Below are 21,143 nucleotides of genomic sequence, written 5' to 3' on the forward strand. Positions count from 1 at the left end.
CGTAATGGTGACGGAACACCATACTACAAAAGTATTTTTTACTTTTAAATTTTGAAATAGAGCTTTAGGAAAAAGAAGATGGATATGCCGAAACACAATAATTTGCCTCGAGAATTTTTTTTCTTTTATGTATAAAAGATAAATGAAATCGATTTCCCACTGTTACCCTTGTTGTTAAAATAGATGGTGAACTGATCAAAGTGGTCGATTATTGACGTTAAGTAGTTAGTTTACACAGATGGGTGACGTTTATTTTTCTGAGGTTATCTGATGTCTGAAACATAATATTGAGCTAATGTGTTTGTATTGACAAGCTCTAGACATATTTGTGTCACATATTAGCTACAGGTATCATACAGCAGTCCATTCAACGACTTATCAATTTTTAGATCAGCATTTTTATATATCGAGAAAAAGCAATAACTATTCAATTTGTGTAACGTCAAGGTTTATTTATTGTTTAGGATTTTGTAGAGACAGCTGTTACTCAGTTTTTTACTCTATTCGAGTGATGCATTTCGACCATTGTGTTTAGTTGCCTCTAAAATTGCCAATAAAATGGTAATAATTTCGATTTAAATTCGACAATAAACACAGCTCACTAACAAAAACATGTATATAAGGGGAAACTACTGTGGGAAACATCACCCATTAGATCGTTCAGGCTAGTTAAGTTTGGAGAATTAAAAATGTAACTTGGCCGAGACGAAACCTAAAAAGAGAACGTATAATGAAAATTGTAATGCATTATAAAAACAACTAAGGCATTTTTATCGTAGCTAAAGAAATACATTTTTATTTATTTATTTTTCCCGAATCGATAAAAGTTATACAGTTATTTTATTTTTAGTTTCTTATTTAATAACTCATAATAAACATTAATTTTACAGTATTTATATAATCCAGAACACATTTTTAAAAGAAACGAATGCTCTAGAGTTAAGCACACATGCACACAACGGGGAATTCTTGTCTAAATGATTGTATCTTATGCTAATGCTGAACGCATCGGGTAAACGCGGCCACAGAAGGCAGATCAGCAGGTACAGATATCATCGAATATGGTTTCTCCACAGGTTCCGTAGTTCAGCAGTGGATAGCTGAAAGGAGATACCAGTTAGTGTTTTATTTCACAAAAATGTTGCAAGCAAGTCACGCACAGCGGTAGATTTAGCAGGTGAGTCTAATTTGTTTAAAAAAAATAATCTAATATAAAACAATATTTAAAGATAATTATGCGTACACAAATTGGGGCATTGGTTTATATTTTTTTGAGAGTTAAAATATCAACTTTTTGGCTGATTACTGTAATGGGTCATTCATGCAAATGAAGAAAGCTTTATACTTTATTCAAATATTAAAAGATTAGCGAAAACAAATGATCATGTTGTTTCAAATATTTAAAAAAAAAAGTTCTTCAAGCTCTATTTCAAATCCAATCTTTCAAACGTTTTCGTTCATTTTTAATTGGATACTTTTTAAATATTTACAATAATTGTTTAAAGAAATCATATGTTAATACCTACATCTAGTATATCTATGGTGTAATGGCCGTGACACTCATATAGAACTAATGCCAATTGTTTAGTGAAAAACAAATCGTAACAATATTTTTTTTTATCTAATGTTGCTCCAATACATTAAAAGCTGCTTTATTCATACGTCTTTTTTATCTTTCTAATGCAGTTGTACTACCTGTTTATTTTCCAAATAGAGTAAGGGACAGCGCTGGAAGCTTCAGGGAAAATATTAAAGCTTGAAACCAAGGCGATAGAGTTACAGCTCTGCATAATTGTATACGATGCAACTTCCTAAAAAAAGATATTGATCTACCACAACATTTTATCATATCTATGAAAGCTTATTTACTATACTTTTTACAAAGTAAAATATTGTTGATCGACTGTAAAAATGTATAAGATAATTTTATTTTATTTTACAAGTTAATGTCAAATACATGTTTTCATTGCTCTGATTTCATATCGAACAGTTTGATATAGTAAAGTGAATATTTGTTTAGACCAACATTGATTGATATTGAGTTAGTAATTACCGCGAAATAAAACAAACATTCCCATCTATAATACAGCATTACTGTTTTACTGCGTTTGAAACGAGTCAATGATGTGATTCTTTACCCCATTAAAGTGCCCTGTACAGTCAGGATAGGTCCCAATGAAGATGTTGTACTCCATAGGTCGGTATATGGACACACACTCAGGGCGCGAGTAGAAGGCAGATAGAGGCAGATCATTCAGGAGGGACACATTGAAGTTTTCAGACCTAGACAGACAATGTAGAACCGTAAATACATACACAAATACATATATATATATATATATATATATATATATATATATATATATATATATATATATATATATATATATATATATATATCTTTACAGCGATCTATCTTTAAAACAGTAAGATAGTTACTGTTGCAGCGATATACTAACCCACTAGACAGGGTGAAGTTGTAAGACACCATCTTGACGAAGCTTTCATCTGTTACACTAATCACCAGAATCTCTTGTCTTAATATCTCTGAGTTGACTTTTTCTTCAAAGTAGAGCACCCTGTTCTAAATTGGTATAGCATACATATGGTTTAGTATTATTCACATTCAATCTTAATAAGAGCATGAGTAGGTATTAACTGTTGTGCGCTGCTTAAAACGTATAATACAAACTAAAGGTAGCGTTAAAGTATGCATTTTAGTGTTAGTTATTATAGTGTAAATGAGTGCAACGGCCATAATTCAGACAGTATTAAAAGAGTTGTGTCTACTGACCGGCAGGAACGCTGGGACGAAGACTTCCTGTAGAGTGACCTTGAGCTCATCTTGTGCAGCAGTGGTGCTCTCACGTCCGATGTCCCCGGCATTACTGTACTCACCAGATATGATCGCCAGAAACCTCGTCTCCAGGGAACATCCGCACTCTGTGGATGTACACATTAAAGTTATATTTGCTCCTGTACTACAGGGAACATCCGCATTCTGTGGATGTACAAAATACATTTATATTTGTTCCTGTACTACAGGGAACATATGCAATGCTTAGGGTGTACAAAATACATTTATATTTGTTCCTGTACTACAGGGAACATTGGGATCCTTATTTCTGATACAATATGAATATTTTATAGATATTTTTTTGAAATTCCAGAATCTTGGCGCATTGTTGGGTCAAATATTTTTACAAATATTGCTAAGAAATTGAAAATGTCATAAATATGTAATTCACCTAGTTCCGGATATAAGTGATAACTTGAGATAGCTATCTTCTTATGCTGTATTTTCTAGAACTGTAGTCCATATTGTAAACATAAATAATTGGTTTTAATGAGTAAAATTTGAATACATTTTTTTGCATCATAATGGGCATTTATTTATATTCCAATTTATAGCTATTTGATCATCATCACCTTGGTTGGTAAAAAATGTATTTAGGAATTTATAGGCCTAATTGATTTTTTGACATTTTGATTTAAAGCTTGTAGTTTGCTGTTACTTTTATGAAATTTACACAAAACAATGACATATTATTTTACTTTAACCAGATGTTACGTTTAAGAAATGTGTTCAGAAAAAGCAATAAAATATATTTTATTTTACCCAACCTGCGGTCGATGTTTGTCCCCGACTCAGGGATATGCTCACGGCAATAATCACAGTTTGTATTAGAATAAACATGGTTGTACTGTGATCAACACTATCGTCGACTGATAAACCTCTAGACGCATGTATTGATTGTTATAACTAGAGAACGTTTATTGATGTCGCAAGCTTGACGTTTAGTGCTGGGTGTTGACGCTCACAGATGGCTAACTTCACATCAAAGACGACCAAGACAAATCGATCCAAAGATAATTAAACTCGTTAAAAATGCGATACAGGTATTACATACATACTCCCATGGCCGGTTAGATAGGGCCTATTTGAGTGAAGGCACACTCGCTTGAGACTGGTTTCATAATAGAAGACCGCTAAAGATACACAATTCTTAATCTCCATAAGGCTGGCGAGCGATATGATTACAGAAGTGCAAGGTAGAAGAGATAGTCTGAAATGCTTCATCTAGCATCTTACCCAAAACGCTGTTAATGCTTTATCTTTCCGTCGATTTAATTGATGCATTAGTTTTAACTTTTAAATCTACACATGAAACGTATGAATTTGAACTTAATTGAAGTTAAAAACTGTTGCACCGTTGTTTTTTTTTCTTCGCTTAATTTGAGCCACTGCTTTCTCTTCACTAAGACTAGCATTAATCTGTTTCGCAACGCTCCCCTCATTTTCACATGCAGGCCATTAAAAAACCTGTCCAATGTGTTTCTGTTTGTCTTCCCTTTTTAGAATGTTGCGGACATTAGTCAAATAAGCTTCACTCTATTGAAAGTACATGTTGATATTTGGCAGCAGAAAAGTATATGAGTTGAGTATTATAACTGAAATAATAAAGAGTAAAGGGAATACAATTTTAAAAGGCATATAAATTGTCATGCTTGTGTAGTGAAAAACGTAAGACACGTGTATATGATTCTGCAGATAAAGGAATACCCTTTTTATCAATTTGTAATTAAAAGAGATAAACTCACAAATAGGCCTACATTTGAACTGAACTAGCAATGCCAAAAACAACATTTTTACACATTCAAACAATAGTGCTTATATCGTCAAGAAATTAAAACGGTGCGTATTTTCTGAAACGAATATCTAAATGTAACCAACCACTTACTGAGCGCCTAAAAGTTTTAGAAAAAGGCAGATGATAGCAGCAGTCATTAACACAGTAAAATAAATCTACTCGGGTGCCAAGTATGTCTACACATATTTGCGATGGTGTGGGTGGGGGAGGGAATATTCACTTGCTCCTCCAAGAAAAAAACCCTGAAAGAAAACGAAACATTTTTAATGGAGCCTGATATGGCTTAAATTAAATCGAGTAAAAATATTTAATTAAATATGCAACAATAGGTGGTAAAATAATCAATCAATTTCTAGCTTGCAATCTATTTTATAGAAAAGTATTTGAATGTTATATAATGGAACACGTACTTGTTTTCCAGATTACATTTTATCAAGATTAAAAAAAAAAACACATTTTAGACGATGACAAAAGTAGGCTAGGTTTAAATTTTTTCACAAAAGGCGTTTGTAAAAGATGCAATTAAATGTGGATAAACATCAGCATGTTATTATGGGTGGATCAGTGGATCCTTCAGTAGCGTAGGGACGCAACACAACTTTTTCACTGTTATGGACGATTTCATAACGGCTACTTCGGCTTCACTGACAACTGACATTTTCCAAGTTTATTTGGGGATTCCAATGGAATGCCTGTCCGGTGATGTTGCTTGTTGGTTTACGCAAGGTGTGTGCCTTTTTAATCAACAGGGTTTTACCTAGTGTACTTATACAATACTATTTAAAATGTAGAACAAACGTTTAATTTGTTTGATGCATCTTTTATTTATTATCTTAGAATTTACTTTTTGTAATAGAACATGTTATTGTATTTTAATGATTGCTCCATACATTGGCATCAACGTACCTAAACTTTCATCTTTTGAAATTAGTTGTATTTAGGATTTGTTATCTAAAACGGCGACATAATTTAAATTTTTTTAAATCAGCTACTCAAATTTTAATAGGTCAGATATTTAAAAAATAATAAGATTCGTTAATAATTTTATATGGAAAAAATGCATTAAAAAGGGATAATTTAGAAGACAAATATGACGGCACAAAATCGATAACTCATCCAAGGCATTAGTAGCTAATTAGTTTTTTTAAAAGTTTTTTTATTTTTATTTTTTATTGAGGTATGTAATAAAGCGGATAAGAAATGTTGACGTTTATGTAGCGTACTAATGAGCTAAGACTTGGTTTTATGAGGAACATTTGCATTTTGTACATCTTTGCCCCTCTGGCATATCGATAGGTGTGTTTGATGGTTCGCGAGTGGGTGAATACAGTGAGCACACACATACAGATAACTACTTCCAGCAAACATCGCGCAAACGCATGTGTTTTTGCTTGGAGAATTATAGGGTCTACTGCATTTATTTATATGTAGTGTAACTGTATTCTAGGGAACTGTAAATGAAATTATTTTAATATAGTGTGATGTGATTACAAAAAAAATCAAGTAACTTTTGTTTTAACTGAAATCACGGCTGATACTTACGCTGTAGAGCAGGAACATCAACTTCCTGATACACAAAGGTCACTTCATCGTGTGCTGTAGGTAGCAGCAACCGTCTAATACCTCCTGCGTTGCTGTACTCTCCTGATAAAATTGCCAATTGTCTGGTCTCCAGTGAACAGCCGCAATCTTAGGTATAGTACCTAACAGATTAACACTCTTTTCAATTGACATTTTAGAATAGCAATGTCTTTTAAATCAAAGGGGGAGGGGTGTTAACTAAGCCGGTAAATACACATACACTTCAATATAAGTCCACATTATATAACATCTATGCACATTAGGATGTTGCTGATTAAATACTCTTTATTATGTACATTATGTTTATATATGTATGTATATTATATTTATATATGCATATACATTAATATAACAATATAACCTATATGAGTGTGTGTGTATGCATGTATGTGTATGCATGTGTTTGTATATTTCGCTTCGTAAGAAATTGTACACATGTAACTGTCATGAATAAGGTGCCGAGTATTTTCACATTTTAAAAAATAAGGAGAAATATTTTTGAGGAAATTATTTTATTGTGTATATCATATACTGTAAAACAAGGTTTTTTGCAATTTCTGTAAACTAATTCTCGATCAACAGGTACACAGTTCTTCTAAGATTGATTCACCACAATTACCGTAAGACTTCAGTGGCAAGCTGGAATAAAATCGTTCAGAAATGTAAACATTGGCTTCACTCGGTAGCAGATAATAATCTTTGTCACCTAGCGTAATACAAAACATATTATCTTGCTTGCGTAGTGAAAAGAATATAATTTGATATGCATGTATAGTAAATGAAAATATACTTTTGTTATGATTTGATAATAAATGCAAATAAAGTATTGATGATTGTGTATTTTGAATCCTTAATAATCAGGAATGCAAATATATACATTATTGAAAGGGTAAACAATTTATTTATATAGTGTATGGCACGTTTAAAAAAATAACACATCAAAATATTATTAAAAATCAGAAGACAATGAATTGATTGAATGGTACTATAGAAATCTGCAATTGAATTAACTACTCGTTTGTAACGCAACACGACAACACGATATCACACATGAGTAGGCTACAACATACAGACATAATACTTGTATACACATAACTTTCTATTGTACTTGGTAACTTTAATGACCATTACTGCACCTGTTTATTTTCCAAACAGAGTATGGGATGTTGCTTGCAGACTCGAGAGAGAATTTAACTCTCCCCACAACAGAGATGGCGTTACAACTAAGCACAAAAGGGTGCGGTATGGTTTGCTGAAGTTAAAATATACATTTTTTATAGGGAAGATGACATATAAATAAGACAAATGAGGGTAAAGTGCTATAAAATCGACAACAAAATAGTTTTTCCATAACACCGCGTTTACATTTTCGACATTTATACTATAAATATCTGGGAGAAAAAACACTTGCAACAAATAAGTATACATGTTCCGTGGGGGGAAATGTTTTTATAAAACGCCTTCCGCCACATATGTGCATACATACGTTAATTTACCAAAAATAAAGAAACAGGTAAGGACACAGTTATACACAAATAAATAGACCATGTATGTAGGATACCAAACATCATAGTACGAGCATTAGAATACTTTGCTTATGCTTGCGATGAAGATGAAATCAATGTGAACGTGCTGTTTGAATAAGCAAAGTGACACCCACCAGTTGTAGCCGTCCAGAGCAGTCTGGATAAATGCCAACGAATAAGTTGTACTCTACTGGTCTGTATACGGTCACACAGTCAGGTCGGGATGTGAAGGCGGATAGGGGCAGGTCGTGTAGAAGAGACACGCTAAAGTTTCCAGATCTGAAAGTGTTTTAATGAGATTAGTATTGTGTTCTTTATCCAGACAGGCATTATGTCAGATATTTCGTATTACACAACAATTGTAATTTAATAGTGTTTTAATGTAAACAAAAAACCGAGGAAAACAAATTGAAACGGTTTTGTTGTGAACATTTTTAAAAATGGCATAAGGCATGTTTCTCTGGAAGCAATCTGAGATCAGTACTACAGTGATAGGTCTCGTCAAAAGTAAATACCTTGAATGATGTGCGAAGTGGCCAATAAGTGCAACAGTTATATGTATCAGCAAAAATACGTACTCAGCAGGAAGGTTGAAGTTGTGAACCGATAACTTGACAGCACCGTAAACAGTCCTGTCCAATACCAAAACCTCTTGTCTCAGTACGACCGAGTTCAGTTTTTCTTCAAAGTAAATCACCCTGTTCTAAGGTGACAATAGGAAAAATATTGTTGCGTACAGGTGGACTTAAAGTTAATCAACAATATTAGGCTAACAAACCTACTTTTGAAAAACATGCAATGAATATAAGCTAATATAACATTAATATTTTTTTAGAGACTATTATTGATTTATACAGATCCGAACCGTACTTTCAACTTACATGCTGTAGAGCTGGAACATCAACTTCCTGAAACACAAAGGTCACTTCATCGTGTGCTTGACCTTGACGTAACCGCCCGATATCTCCAGCATTGCTGTACTCACCACATAAAATAGCCAATAGCCTGGTCTCCAGAGAGCAGCCACACCCTTAGGTAGAGAAAATATAAACACATACATATATCGCTCAGTTAACAAGGTGGATTTTAAAAATAAATCAATTCAATAAAGCAATATAGAAACTAAGATTCCGCTTACCCGTGGTCAATGTTTGCACCAAATGAGCTGCTAAACTCACCACTAAAACAGCTGTTAGTAATAGAAATGTCATTGTGATTAAACAGACTTCTCTTTGATAAGATGTGGTAAACCTAAATATATCGATTACACTCGTGAATGAGCCAGCGACGGAGCAGCTAATTGACGTTAAGTGCTTGAGTTTGACGCCTGATGTGGTATGTGTCACTGAACTGATCACCAAATCGATGTAGCACAAACATTGGTTAATATATGTCAAAGAAAAAAAAACATGAACAACAGAATCAAGCTACTAGCTACATACAACACTACCGTATTTTTATATAGTAATGTGTTAATTTCTATTGATTTCCGTGTTAAATAATATATAATAAAAACTAGCCTTAATAATATGGTGGAAAAACAATGTATTATATGATTATAAATGGAAATATAATTTTTTAAACGATGACGTTTCATGTTTTACTAAAATATTAATGCATTTTTTAATTCAACAAGAGGAAATTAAAAGCACTGCATTCGTTATCAGATTGATTTTTTTTTGTTATCGCTTACATTTGTTTCTAATTTTAATTGTGCTTATTTAATGCACAAGTATGTATGGCTTAATTTTACTCTACGCAGGTTAACACACACACTAATTCGCACGTATCAAATGTGATGAGTGTGTTCATGAAACTTCAAGTTAAAAGTTGTTTCAACGAATGCTTGTAATGGCTCTAAAACATAATTATGAAATGCAAGTCTTACTCCAAAGAACTTTGACAGGCAAAATAACTAATTTTAGCAATAGGATTATTAGAAAAACAGGAGTTGTCTCGCCTTTGCAACTTTTTTTTTGCTTCAACATAACAAAATATTTCGTAGAGAAGCTTATGATTGAGTTGTTTTCTTTTTTACTTTCACATATAGAGAGTATAGAGGAAATATTGTAATCGTGCACAAAAATCGCATGAAATTTTGACAGTTTTCACAGTTTTACACCTCGTATACGAAGTATAGGGCACTTATTTTTATTGGGGGGAAATTATAAATCCAGCTGAATCAAAATTTCCGCGTTTTATGCGTATTCGAGTCAGATAAATTTGGCTTTGTAATTCTGTCCGTATGTCTGAGTGTGTGTGTATGTCTGTAAACAGGATAACTGAGTACCGTTACAGCTAGGTAGATAAAATTTAATTTATAAGTATTATATCAAATTTGTAGTTATTTATCAATTTTTCAGTGATTTCCGATAACAGCGAAAGATAACAATGACAAGAAGGGATAAAAACGTATACACATTAAACAGTTGCTTCTCACTACTATTTGCAGACGTTTTGTAAAGAAACTTAAAAGAATAAACCCAAACCTATGTTGCTACTTGTTTCAATAATTGTGATACCTCTTAAAAAACTAATGCTAAAAAAGCACTGTACACATGTCCTATTGACTGTTGACAAGATAACACACTATCAAAATGTATACACAAGAATTTTTTTCCGCTTGAATAAAGCTCTTCGGAAGTTGAATAGGTACAGTCTGAAAGAACCCGTCTTGCTAGATAAAGCTAGGAAGGTTGTAAAAGGAAATTATCAAAGCGTCTAATTCAAAGCGCTATGCTTGAGACTGCCAAATCTAGCTCAATGGGCTGCAATAAAAAGAACATGGAGATTAAAGCAGCAATTTTCAATAGATGGATCAAGGATAGTGTGTATGTTTTTTGATGTTGCTAATAAATAATGACCACCTGCCGGAGAACGTCTACATATGTTGGTGTGTGTGTGTGTGTGTGTGCGTGTGTGCATGCTTATGCTGAGGTGTGTTTGTGTGTTTATTTTTGTCATGTGCATTTGCGTTTGGGATTCCCGTAACCCACAACCCTCACAACCCCTATCCTCCACACACACACACACATATATATATATATATATATATATATATATATATATATATATATATATATATATATATATATATATATATATATATATATATATATATATAAAGAGAGAGAGAGAGAGAGAGAGAGAGAGATAGAGAGGGGGGGCGAGAGAAAAAGAGAGGAAAAAGTCTTTTAAAAAGAGAAGCAATATTTACAATAAATAAAATGTATAAATTACACATGAGAGTTATAAAACGTGTGGAAAAAACCCTATCTAGAAATCAATATTTTTTTCTAGTCGAAGAAATTTATAGAATGAAAAGCTTTTTTATCTCTGACCTAAATACCTGGTCATGCGTACAGCTACTATTTGTATAATGTTTTTAACACGGTGTGTCGTTAGTTCATGTAAAAAGAAATTCATAGCACTACATTTATAGCAGATCTTTTTTTTTCAATCGTTTTGTAGATACATTTGTTTAGGCAATGTATGTGTATCCATCGCCAGTTGAAATATATATATATATATATATATATACATAAGCAGATGTTATAATATAAACATTTAAGTAACTGAAACATATATATGATTAATCTAACAAGCTACATAATATTCCATAAAAAAGAAACACGTTTGTAAATGCAAAGGCTATAACTTAGAAATGGTAATGTATTAATACATACATGTGAACCTCTAATATATGAATAATCAGTTTGGATCACATGGAGATAAAGAATGTTTTCTTAGTAGGACTATTTGTTTTTTGCTGGCCGATTGCTTCTGTTCTATCAGGTATGGTAAATTTATTACACTTACTAAACGTCTTTGTCAGTTAATGCACTAGAGGTCTTGTAGCTTGTTATTGGTTGGACAAAGGCTATGGAAGCAAATCCAAAAAGAAAAGCAGACTGAAATCGGAGTCAATGGCCTCAATGGCGCATAACCAGTTGACACGTATCCTTAATTGTGTTGGAGGCGTGGTCGAGTCGGCAAAAAGCTCATGGTTGATAAATTCGAAAAAGTCTCGAGTTCAAACCCACTGGCAGATAAATCTCGATCCCTTTCAACACTAAAAAATTAAAAACGAAGAAGAAGAAGAAATTGCACTATGTTATACCCATTTTTCCGATTCAGCAAGTAATAAGGATTAGTTATATTGTAAAAAAGTAAAACTGATTGAAATGAACCATAAGACAAATAGCCTATACATTTCTTGAAGCCAAGACTGAAGATAACATTGATTTTGAAGTAACATCATTACTAGTCATCTATTTATAAAATGTATTAAATGTTTAATTCTGCCCCTAACATAAATTTTAATTTAAAAATCATGTTATTTCAGAAAATAACAATAAACAACGTTAAGCCTATAAACATAAGCACTGAAATTAAGAATTTAAAAAAAAATTAATAATCCCTTTCTTTAAAAAAATTTGTTAATCATAGTATTGCTTAGAAATAGCCATAGCAAATGGCGATTCTTATTAACAAATATGCGTAACTAAAATGGAAATGTGGCGAATGATTGAGACTTTTATCGAGAATTACATAATCTATTTATCATTTTTTTCCAGAATGTACAACTGGATGGTTTGGCGACAATTGTCAATATAAATGTCATTGTACTGACAATAATTGCGATGACAATGGTCTGTGTTTAACAAACTCTACTTGTACAGGAGGATGGTTTGGTCCTCTATGTCAGTATTGTAAGTAGCATTTATTCAAACGAAGATCATATTTAGTTCAAAGTTGAGCAACAACCGACTAAAATTTAGGTAAGAAATGCCTATTATAACAATCACTCGTGATTTTTACTGTTTAAAATAATAATTATACACATTTTTAGAGGTTAGTTGAAAAAAATTGTTGTGTTAATACAAGGAGTTTTATTCTTTGATAATTCAAAATTAGTCTGAAGAACTTCTGAGGTCACTAAAAATCTTTTATCTATGAAACTACTCAATTTATTGTTGTTTTTTTTTAATTTGTAAACCAAAACGTAAGTAAATTACCACTTCCAGATTATGGAGATCACTAAAAAAAATTAAAAATAATTATATGCGAAAAACTTGTTTCTTTGCTGAAACAGTAGGCAAACTCCATTTGTTGCATTCACGAGGAAATAGAAACTTTAAAACTTTAAAACGTGTGACTATAAGTGGTTAGTTCAGATTACATTTCTAAAATTGTATTTAAAAGGTTGACCTTTGTAAATACTTATGTACAAACATTAATTCTATAGCTACGAATGAAAGGTTTAATATTAGATTATACTTTAAGCTTACCAAATGCAATTTACAAAGAAATGTATACTTTTTAACAAGAAAAATTGTCATATTTTGTTTTTGTAAATTCTGAACCAGTAAGGTTATAAAAAAAATAATTCAGCTTGTAAATAGAAACATTCGATAGGAAAATATTTTTAATTGTAATGATAAGAGAAACTTTGGATGTTACTAAAATTAAGAGAAATCCTGTTTAGCTCATCCAGCTTAATCATAATTATCAACCAGTTATGGCCCCACAGAGTCTTTTCTATAATTCAGAATAAACGTAGAACGTCTTTATCACTCCAACTTCATGTATAAGGTAGATTTTAATTTTAGTTGATACAACAACATGAATAGGCCTATGCGACATTTTAAATAACACTAATTCAAAACATAGATTTAATATTTAATCGATTCATGTTTCAAAAAATTTAAGATATTTGGCCCATTAGGTCCATAGAATAGATGTTTATCTCGTGTTACAATTTGAGTCGTTTTTTAACGTTTACGCGGATCAGGCATACGGGTCAAGGATAAAATGTGTGTATCTTGTCTGTTTTAATAATTGTCTTCTCATTTAAATGTTAGTAATCCAATTTCTATTACTTTAGACAGCGTTGCTTTATATACAGGCCTACATATTCTAAACAGGAAACGATAACAGCTATATTTGTTACACAAAGGGGGGGTGGTATTGTGCGGAGGTAGAGTGTGGTCATGTTAACATGTTTCACTTTCTATCAGATAGTATTTCTCCTAATATGTGTGGACTTTTAGAACACATACACAATGTGGTTATGATTCGATAAACTAAATTCTTCAAGTTAATTGATGTTTATTAAAATTTAAACAATTACATAAAAAATCCATTACATTCATCGTTTTCCAGACGATCTTGCACCGTTAGGTTCAACAATAACGTCAAACGTAACTGACGGAGATGACAGTACATGTGTTCTTATACTGAACTTTACAATCAGCTGGTCAATAAGACACGGGCTGACATCAGTACGACTAAAGTATCAAAACAATGGTAAGCTAACTCTTAGATAAAGTTACTGACATCATAATAACAATTCTCTATGAAGTACGTTATATATATATATGTATATATATATATATATATATATATATATATATATATATATATATATATATATATATATATATGTATATATATATATATATATATATATAATTATGTATGTACTACATAAACAAAGTAAGTAAAATTCGTCAAGTTTAAGGTTTAAAGCTTAAAGCTTTAGGTTAAATGTTATAAGCCTGAGGTTTTAGCTCTAAGGTATTGCAATATAGTGTAATGTATTGTAATGTATCAAATGGTATTGTAGGGTATTTCGAGATATTGTAATGTCTTAAAAGGTTTTTATATGGTTAAAACGTTTTTAAAATGTGCATAGTATCATAAGCTTTGTTGGTAGTTATCAGATATTAATATAACGTCATTGAGTTATCATTCCCTTATCTTTGTTTTACTTTGCCAAAAATAACTGTAATTCACTGTTGTTACCATAGCCACTCCACCAAATTGGTAAACCGTTACCATAAAACTAAATCGAGTTCAGACTTGCAACACTATTTTTACATAAATTAGTAGCATGAGCTCTAATTTATAGTTAATTCCTATGCAGTACCTTAAGCAGCTGCTATTTTATCATGTGGATTTAAAAACTTATCTGAATACACATTAAATAAACTGTATTAGCCCATAACTTGTTATCATTTTATGAACATGAAAATTTTTTTTTTTTAATAATTTAATATAATTTAACCACGATAATGGGGGAATATGCTATGCCATTTAAACTTGATTTCAGACTCAGTATCTAACATCCGTCTTGCTGTAAAAGAGACCAACTCTACCAGCAGCTTTACACCGTGTACCAGCCAGACAATGTCCACAGTAGACGACTTTACCGTAGACATCTACTGTAATTACAACGCAACTGTTCAAGCGGTTGATATAGACTTTGGAGAGATAATATCTGTTTGTACTGTTAATATCAATGGAGGTAGGCCCCTAAGCAATAAAACTATGAAGATAATGATTATAAATTTTAAACTATATTGTATGCTGCTTATTGTTTCTAACATCACAATTTTCTGCCGTAACAGTAATACCATCATAAACAACATAAAGTATGATATACATCAACATATATCAAGTATTAAACATGCAAAAATAGCTTAATTTATATCAGAGAAAATATGTTTAATTAACGTTTTTTGGAAAAATAAACTTTCAGGACGAAATGTCGCCTTAAAGCAACAGACCTGGCAGTCCAGCAACTATAACGACAGATACGTTTCATCCAAAGCTGTTGACGGAAACACTAATGGAAACATTGTAGAATTCGAATCTTGTTCACACTCTTCAGAAAAGAGTTCAGGAACCTGGATGTTGAAATTCCCTCAACCAATGAATATAAACAGATACATTTTATACAACAGAGGTAATTGGTATGCATTTAACTTTCTATTTAATATGTAATTATATATATATATATATATATATATATATATATATATATATATATATATATATATATATATATATATATGTATACATATCATATATATATATATATATATATATATGATATGTATACATATATATATATATATATATATATATATATATATATATATATATAAATAATTGCAATGCCATATATAAAAGCAGAGGCGCCCGGGGACAAACTTTTCGATTTGCACCCCCCCCCCCCCTCAAACTTTCGATTTTCACCCCCCTCGAGATTTCCATTTGCACCATGCACCCCCCCCCCTCAAACTTTCGATTTGCACCCCCCTCAACCTTTCAATTTATTTTTCCAACCCATTTTGGCGCCCCCTAGGTCGGCGCCCGGGGACAGATGTCCCCCCCCCCCCGCTACGCTACTGTATAAAAGGCCCACCCATCGAACTAATGAGCGCACAGACATTTACATCGCCATAAATCAAACACAAATGATTAGTCTTTGCTAATCATTACTAATCAATTTTCACATATTATATTTAAAAACCGTTAGATAGGCTTTATATTATTTATACTTTTTAATCGATTAAAAGAAACTGAGAAAATTAAAAGTTTAAATTCTCCAGGGAACTAATCCCCTTTAAGAAGACCATTCAATTGTGTACATTTTACGCCCCGCGATATGACATTTCCCGAGAATCTTATATTTCTCCAGGCGCTTATCGTATCGGAACTACACAAAATGAAGTTAGTGTCGCATCAGCAATGATCAATCAAACTTAAACAGTGTTAAGATGCAATGTTTATAAAAGGCCGTGGTCAGGCTTGGTCCGTTTAAAATGACTATTCAGAGGGCTTTAATGTCATCGCTCGTTAGTTTTAATAACCTGCTTTGGTTAAAGAAAAAAAAAACATATATCCGATAGGCCTATTTTCCTGCAAATATCTTATCTAAATAAAATGTTAGTAAGAAAACACAGACACATTGTTTTTTTAGATTTGATTTTGTATTTATAAATAAAGATACAAAGGTAATTAATAATATATATAACATATTATATAATGCGGTTCGCTACTTATGTTATTACATTTTAAGAACATTCTGCTTTAGAAGTAGAAATCTTAAATATTGATGTATGTAGCGTGTTTATAAAAAACAAAATAAATATTTCCTTTTTTACTCTCTAATTAAAATATTTCAAGTTGATTGCTGCCCAGAGCGTCTGTCTAGTTTTACTCTCACCAGCTTCAGTTCCAGCAACCAGACTTTGTTCACCTACACTGATCCTAACACTGTTGCTGCTGTTTATACTGTGACGTCGTCATCAACACCTTCTGTAACCTACGTACAAATAACCTCAAGAAATGCGCCATTAACACTATGTGAAGTGGAGATTTTTGAAGGTTTGAAAGATTTATTTAAACAAATATATGTTGAATTTCCTGCATATTTCGAATCTTAAACAATGTTTTTAACTATTTGACGATGACGAGTCTTTAAGATTTGAATGTTAAGATATGAAAAAGGTTTTTAAACTTCAGGTTGTCCCATCGGATGGTTTGGACCAAGCTGCCAGTACAAATGCCACTGTACCAACAACTACTGTGACGTGTCTGGTGGATGTTATGGTGGAGCAAGTTGTGATAGAGGATGGTTTGACCCACTTTGTCAAAATAGTAAGTGATTCATTTCATGTACTTTAATATAACATGATCAAAGTTCATTAATTCAAAATGATCCATAAATTTAAAATAAACATTTAAACATTAAACAAAGAAATATTAAATATATAAAATTCAACATCAGACAATGTTTAACTAACTCTTTTAAAGAGGTTTATGATTATATTACTTTGCTAAATTACGTCGAATTAAAATTTAGTTATAATTGGATAATGCACATAGTACAAGGGGAAAAAGATGTAATAAAAAGAAATGACCAATAGCTATTAAAAGAAAAATATGTGTGGTGCTACCTATCGGGTGCCATGGGTTTAATGTTATCCCTATGTTAAAACCAAGCCCAAATCAAGTATATTGCTTAACATACCTTTTTATCAAACAAGACATTAAACTTAAACCCCGTCAATTGTCAATAACCCCTTCCGTCCGTCCCCCCAACCTGGTTATAACTTTTTACATTACTTACCCACTTATTATTAACCTCTTAATTAAATTTACGTGTCTGAACATCGGAGTAGGGGATCATCATTTACCACGTTCAAATCGATTCTAAATTTAAACCTAACATTAAATGTAACCCTGACCATTACTAATAATAGTTTCACTATTCTGTCTCTCTGTCACTCTTTCACCCGGAAAACACAAGGAAAGTAAAATCTTTACAATTAAACGGAAAAAGAAACGTGACGTCACATGCAACATATAGGAAACATATTCTAAAGCCGGAAAAGTACACACAATAATCTGACGTCGTTGATTCAAGGGAAAACATAATTAAAAGGCCATTACCCTTATCTCCAAAAACCCCCACACACAACCGTATTTAACTCTCTCATCTTTAAAGGGGCATGCGTGAGGAGTTTCTTCCATGCAGCTCTTTGATATATATATATATATATATATATATATATATGTATATATATATATATATATATATGGGTGGGTGAGTGTTTGTTTGTTTGGTAAAATTACCCATCACTAAAATATTTTCGATCTAGTTGTGGTAGTAAACAGGTATAGAGATCAGTTAGTAACCAATAGGCTTAATTCTAGAAACTATTTCTTACACTAACGTATCTATAAAGTTTCCACCCTAACAAAGTCTCCGCCACATAATATAACAATGAACAAAATACTATCATAAAATGAAATACAAAGTCCTTAACGTAACTACGTGTTAGTGATGTTACTAACAGTCCATTTTAGTCTCCGTTCGGTCTGTGCACTGTCTCATGTTTGAATGTAACCCTTAGCCGAGTCCCATAGGAATGTGCACCTCACGTAATGTTTTTTAATTGTTCGTCTAACATTTAAGACGCATGTTGTTCTTTATTCCAGGTGATCTGGCACCATTAGGCTCCACGACGACAGCACACCTAACAGACGGAGATGACAGAACGTGTGCTAGTTTGCGTAGCCTCACAATCAGCTGGGCTCTATCTTACGAAGTGGCATCATTAAGGGTTAAGTTTCAATATAATGGTGAATATCATTCTTTATATTAATCAGAGTGGCAAACGTTAAAAATGCAGATTTTTTATGGGAACTTTATCCATTTAATTAATAAATTAATTGAGATTATTATTACAATGCATTACTTACGTATGTTAATTCTAAGAAATTTATAGAAACACGGATGTGTCATTAGTTTTCAAAGTTTCACAAAAAATAAAAGAGAACGACATTAAATGTGAAAAAAATGCCGAAATGATTAAAGGAAAGCTGTCTTCAATTTAAGAATGTGTCGCTTTGTATTTGTGTTCAGTAGGCTAAGGCATTAAGCAGAGTGTTAAAATGCTCTCATCGATGCTGCTTTTTATTTAGAAGGCACATCGGTTTTATGCTAGATTCGGGTGCTACACTAATTTAACTTAATTGAGCAGCCAAAAAGTCACAGTGTATATTCATAGGTTTGAGGGTTAAGGCTGCTCCATGGGAAAAAAACGTTTTAAATCAGTATTTTTTTTTCTTTATGTATGTGTATTTACGTTAGAGAAATTCAGACAAAAAATATGCATATGTTAGGTGCACATGAAAATACTCCTGCAGCCATCAGTGAAAAATAACCTTTGTGGAGGTCTCATGGTTTGAAAATTAATATATATTTTGATCATATAATCGTTGATCCGTCTATTACTAACTCTAATAGTTTGCTAGTTTTGTAAAAGAGAACCCTATACAAATAATTTAAAGTAATGTTTTAAATATATGCAACAACAAAAAAAAAATACAAAACACAAAACAGCTGATCACACAAAAAAAAACACAAAACAATACCACCTAACACAATTTATGCAAAGAGACGCAACATAATAGGTTTAATAAACTTTGTAAAAAATGGCATAATGTAAAATGTAATTCTTGGGGACGGAGTGGTCTAGCGGTAGAGAGCTGGAATGCTAACCCGTAAGTCGCGAGTTCGAATCCGGGTTCAAGTCAGTAGACCGACCCTGAGTCCACCCAACTCTGATGGGTACCTAACTCACGTTAGGGAAAGTAAAGGCGTCTGGGCAAAGTGCTGACCACAATATCTCTTCATATACCGAGGTCACAGAAACAAGTTGACTCTACTTCACTTGCTCGATAGACGGTCAGGTTTAAAAGGGGAAGCTTTACTTACTTTTTACTAAAATGTAATTCAGTGTAATACAAGTCTTAGTAAGTAGTCAACAGCACTTAATTTATATAATATCATTTCACGTAAAATGATGAAAAGTGTAATTCGTATATTATGAACAAAGGCAAATTATGAATAATGTTGTGTGTCGTAAAAATAAATTAAACAGAGGTAACTTCTCTATTTTCTTATTAGCATTTAAGTATTGTAAAACAATATTTTCTGTAAGAGATGTAATGCAATGCACACTTTATTTCAGACTCAGTATCTAAAATCCATCTTTCTGTAAAAGAGTCAAACTCTGCCAGTAGCTTTACCCCGTGTACCAACCAGACAATGTCCACAGCAAACGACTTTACCATAGACATCTACTGTAGCTACGGTAAAACTGTTCAAGCTGTTCAAATAGACTTTGGAGAAACAAAAAATATTTGTACTGTTAACATATATGGAGGTAAGCACCTTTAAAGATAAAGAAAATAAAGTAAATGATATGTGTGTATAACGTATAATTTAAAATTAATGCTAATTAGAACATTTTTATATTATAATATTCGATACAACTGTGACACCGGATAAATGAAGTAAACATAAAAAGTTCCGCTAGTTTGAATGAAGATGTGCTTGAGTAATAATTGTGTCTATTACTAGATAATAAAAAAAGACAACCAACCTGTTGTCAAAGAAAACCATTGCACACAAAATCAAAGTAGAAAGATTACAAGTACATTGTCAAAATTAAAATAACTTTCAGGACGAAATGTCGCCTTAAAACAACAGACCTGGCAGTCAGGCAACAACAAAATGTTAATTTCATCCAAAGCTGTTGACGGAAACACTAATGGAAATCTTGTAGAATTCGAATCCTGTTCTCAGTCTGCAGGATCCTGGATATTGAAATTTCCTCAACCAATGAATATAAACAGATATATTTTGTACAATAGAGGTAAATTACTTAAATTTAATATGTAGATCAGGAATTGGTGTCAGGCAGTAGTTTAGAATATTCTACTGACTAAATTATTTGAGGCAGAATGCAAGTATACATCTCGCCACTGCATAATTGGACAATATAGCCGAAATCGGATTTGAAACTTTTAGTATTTATTTTTTTAATAATCAGACACAATTTAAATGGGATTATCATGATCGTGATCGTAGTCGTGATCGTCAAAATTAATATCAGTGCGAGAGCAAAATGCGAACACAAACACAATTGCAAATTCAAAATAAAACAAAAATGCAAAAGCTAAAGCTAAAGCTAAAGCTAAAGCTAAAGCTAAAGCTAAAGCTAAAGCTAAAGCTAAAGCT

The 21,143-nt window shown here is 32.2% G+C and overlaps 3 protein-coding genes across 3 annotated transcripts in view; 1 reads left to right on the top strand and 2 right to left on the bottom strand.

Moving 5' to 3' along the window:
• Positions 1-431: 431 nt before the first annotated feature.
• LOC131942916 (uncharacterized) lies at positions 432-3,755 on the bottom strand. Its single transcript, XM_059302885.1, has 6 exons — positions 3,625-3,755; positions 2,795-2,943; positions 2,460-2,584; positions 2,139-2,283; positions 1,696-1,811; positions 432-1,100 (listed from the first exon to the last, which is right to left on the bottom strand). The coding sequence occupies exons 1-6, from the start codon at positions 3,695-3,697 to the stop codon at positions 1,037-1,039; spliced, it is 672 nt and encodes a 223-aa protein (XP_059158868.1). The 5' UTR covers positions 3,698-3,755; the 3' UTR covers positions 432-1,036.
• A 3,053-nt stretch (positions 3,756-6,808) lies between these two features.
• Positions 6,809-9,028, bottom strand: LOC131942913 (uncharacterized). The gene is made up of 6 exons (XM_059302878.1): positions 8,898-9,028; positions 8,641-8,789; positions 8,338-8,462; positions 7,894-8,038; positions 7,370-7,485; positions 6,809-6,872 (listed from the first exon to the last, which is right to left on the bottom strand). Exons 1-6 carry the CDS (start codon positions 8,968-8,970, stop codon positions 6,809-6,811), a joined length of 672 nt encoding a protein of 223 aa, XP_059158861.1. The 5' UTR covers positions 8,971-9,028.
• Positions 9,029-11,412: 2,384 nt separating this feature from the next.
• Positions 11,413-21,143, top strand: part of LOC131942914 (uncharacterized) — a 49,752-nt gene continuing 40,021 nt past the window's right edge. Inside the window, exons 1-10 of the mRNA XM_059302879.1 lie at positions 11,413-11,554; positions 12,337-12,471; positions 13,925-14,068; positions 14,874-15,068; positions 15,303-15,509; positions 16,751-16,936; positions 17,075-17,209; positions 18,554-18,697; positions 20,092-20,286; positions 20,587-20,778. Of these exons, the coding sequence (XP_059158862.1) occupies positions 11,485-11,554; positions 12,337-12,471; positions 13,925-14,068; positions 14,874-15,068; positions 15,303-15,509; positions 16,751-16,936; positions 17,075-17,209; positions 18,554-18,697; positions 20,092-20,286; positions 20,587-20,778 (1,603 nt within the window). The 5' untranslated portion in view covers positions 11,413-11,484. The remainder of the gene's footprint in view (positions 11,555-12,336; positions 12,472-13,924; positions 14,069-14,873; positions 15,069-15,302; positions 15,510-16,750; positions 16,937-17,074; positions 17,210-18,553; positions 18,698-20,091; positions 20,287-20,586; positions 20,779-21,143) is intronic.

This window comes from Physella acuta, unplaced genomic scaffold, assembly GCF_028476545.2.
Source record: "Physella acuta isolate Inbredline_101_S28 unplaced genomic scaffold, ASM2847654v3 ptg000432l, whole genome shotgun sequence".
NCBI lineage: Eukaryota > Metazoa > Mollusca > Gastropoda > Physidae > Physella > Physella acuta.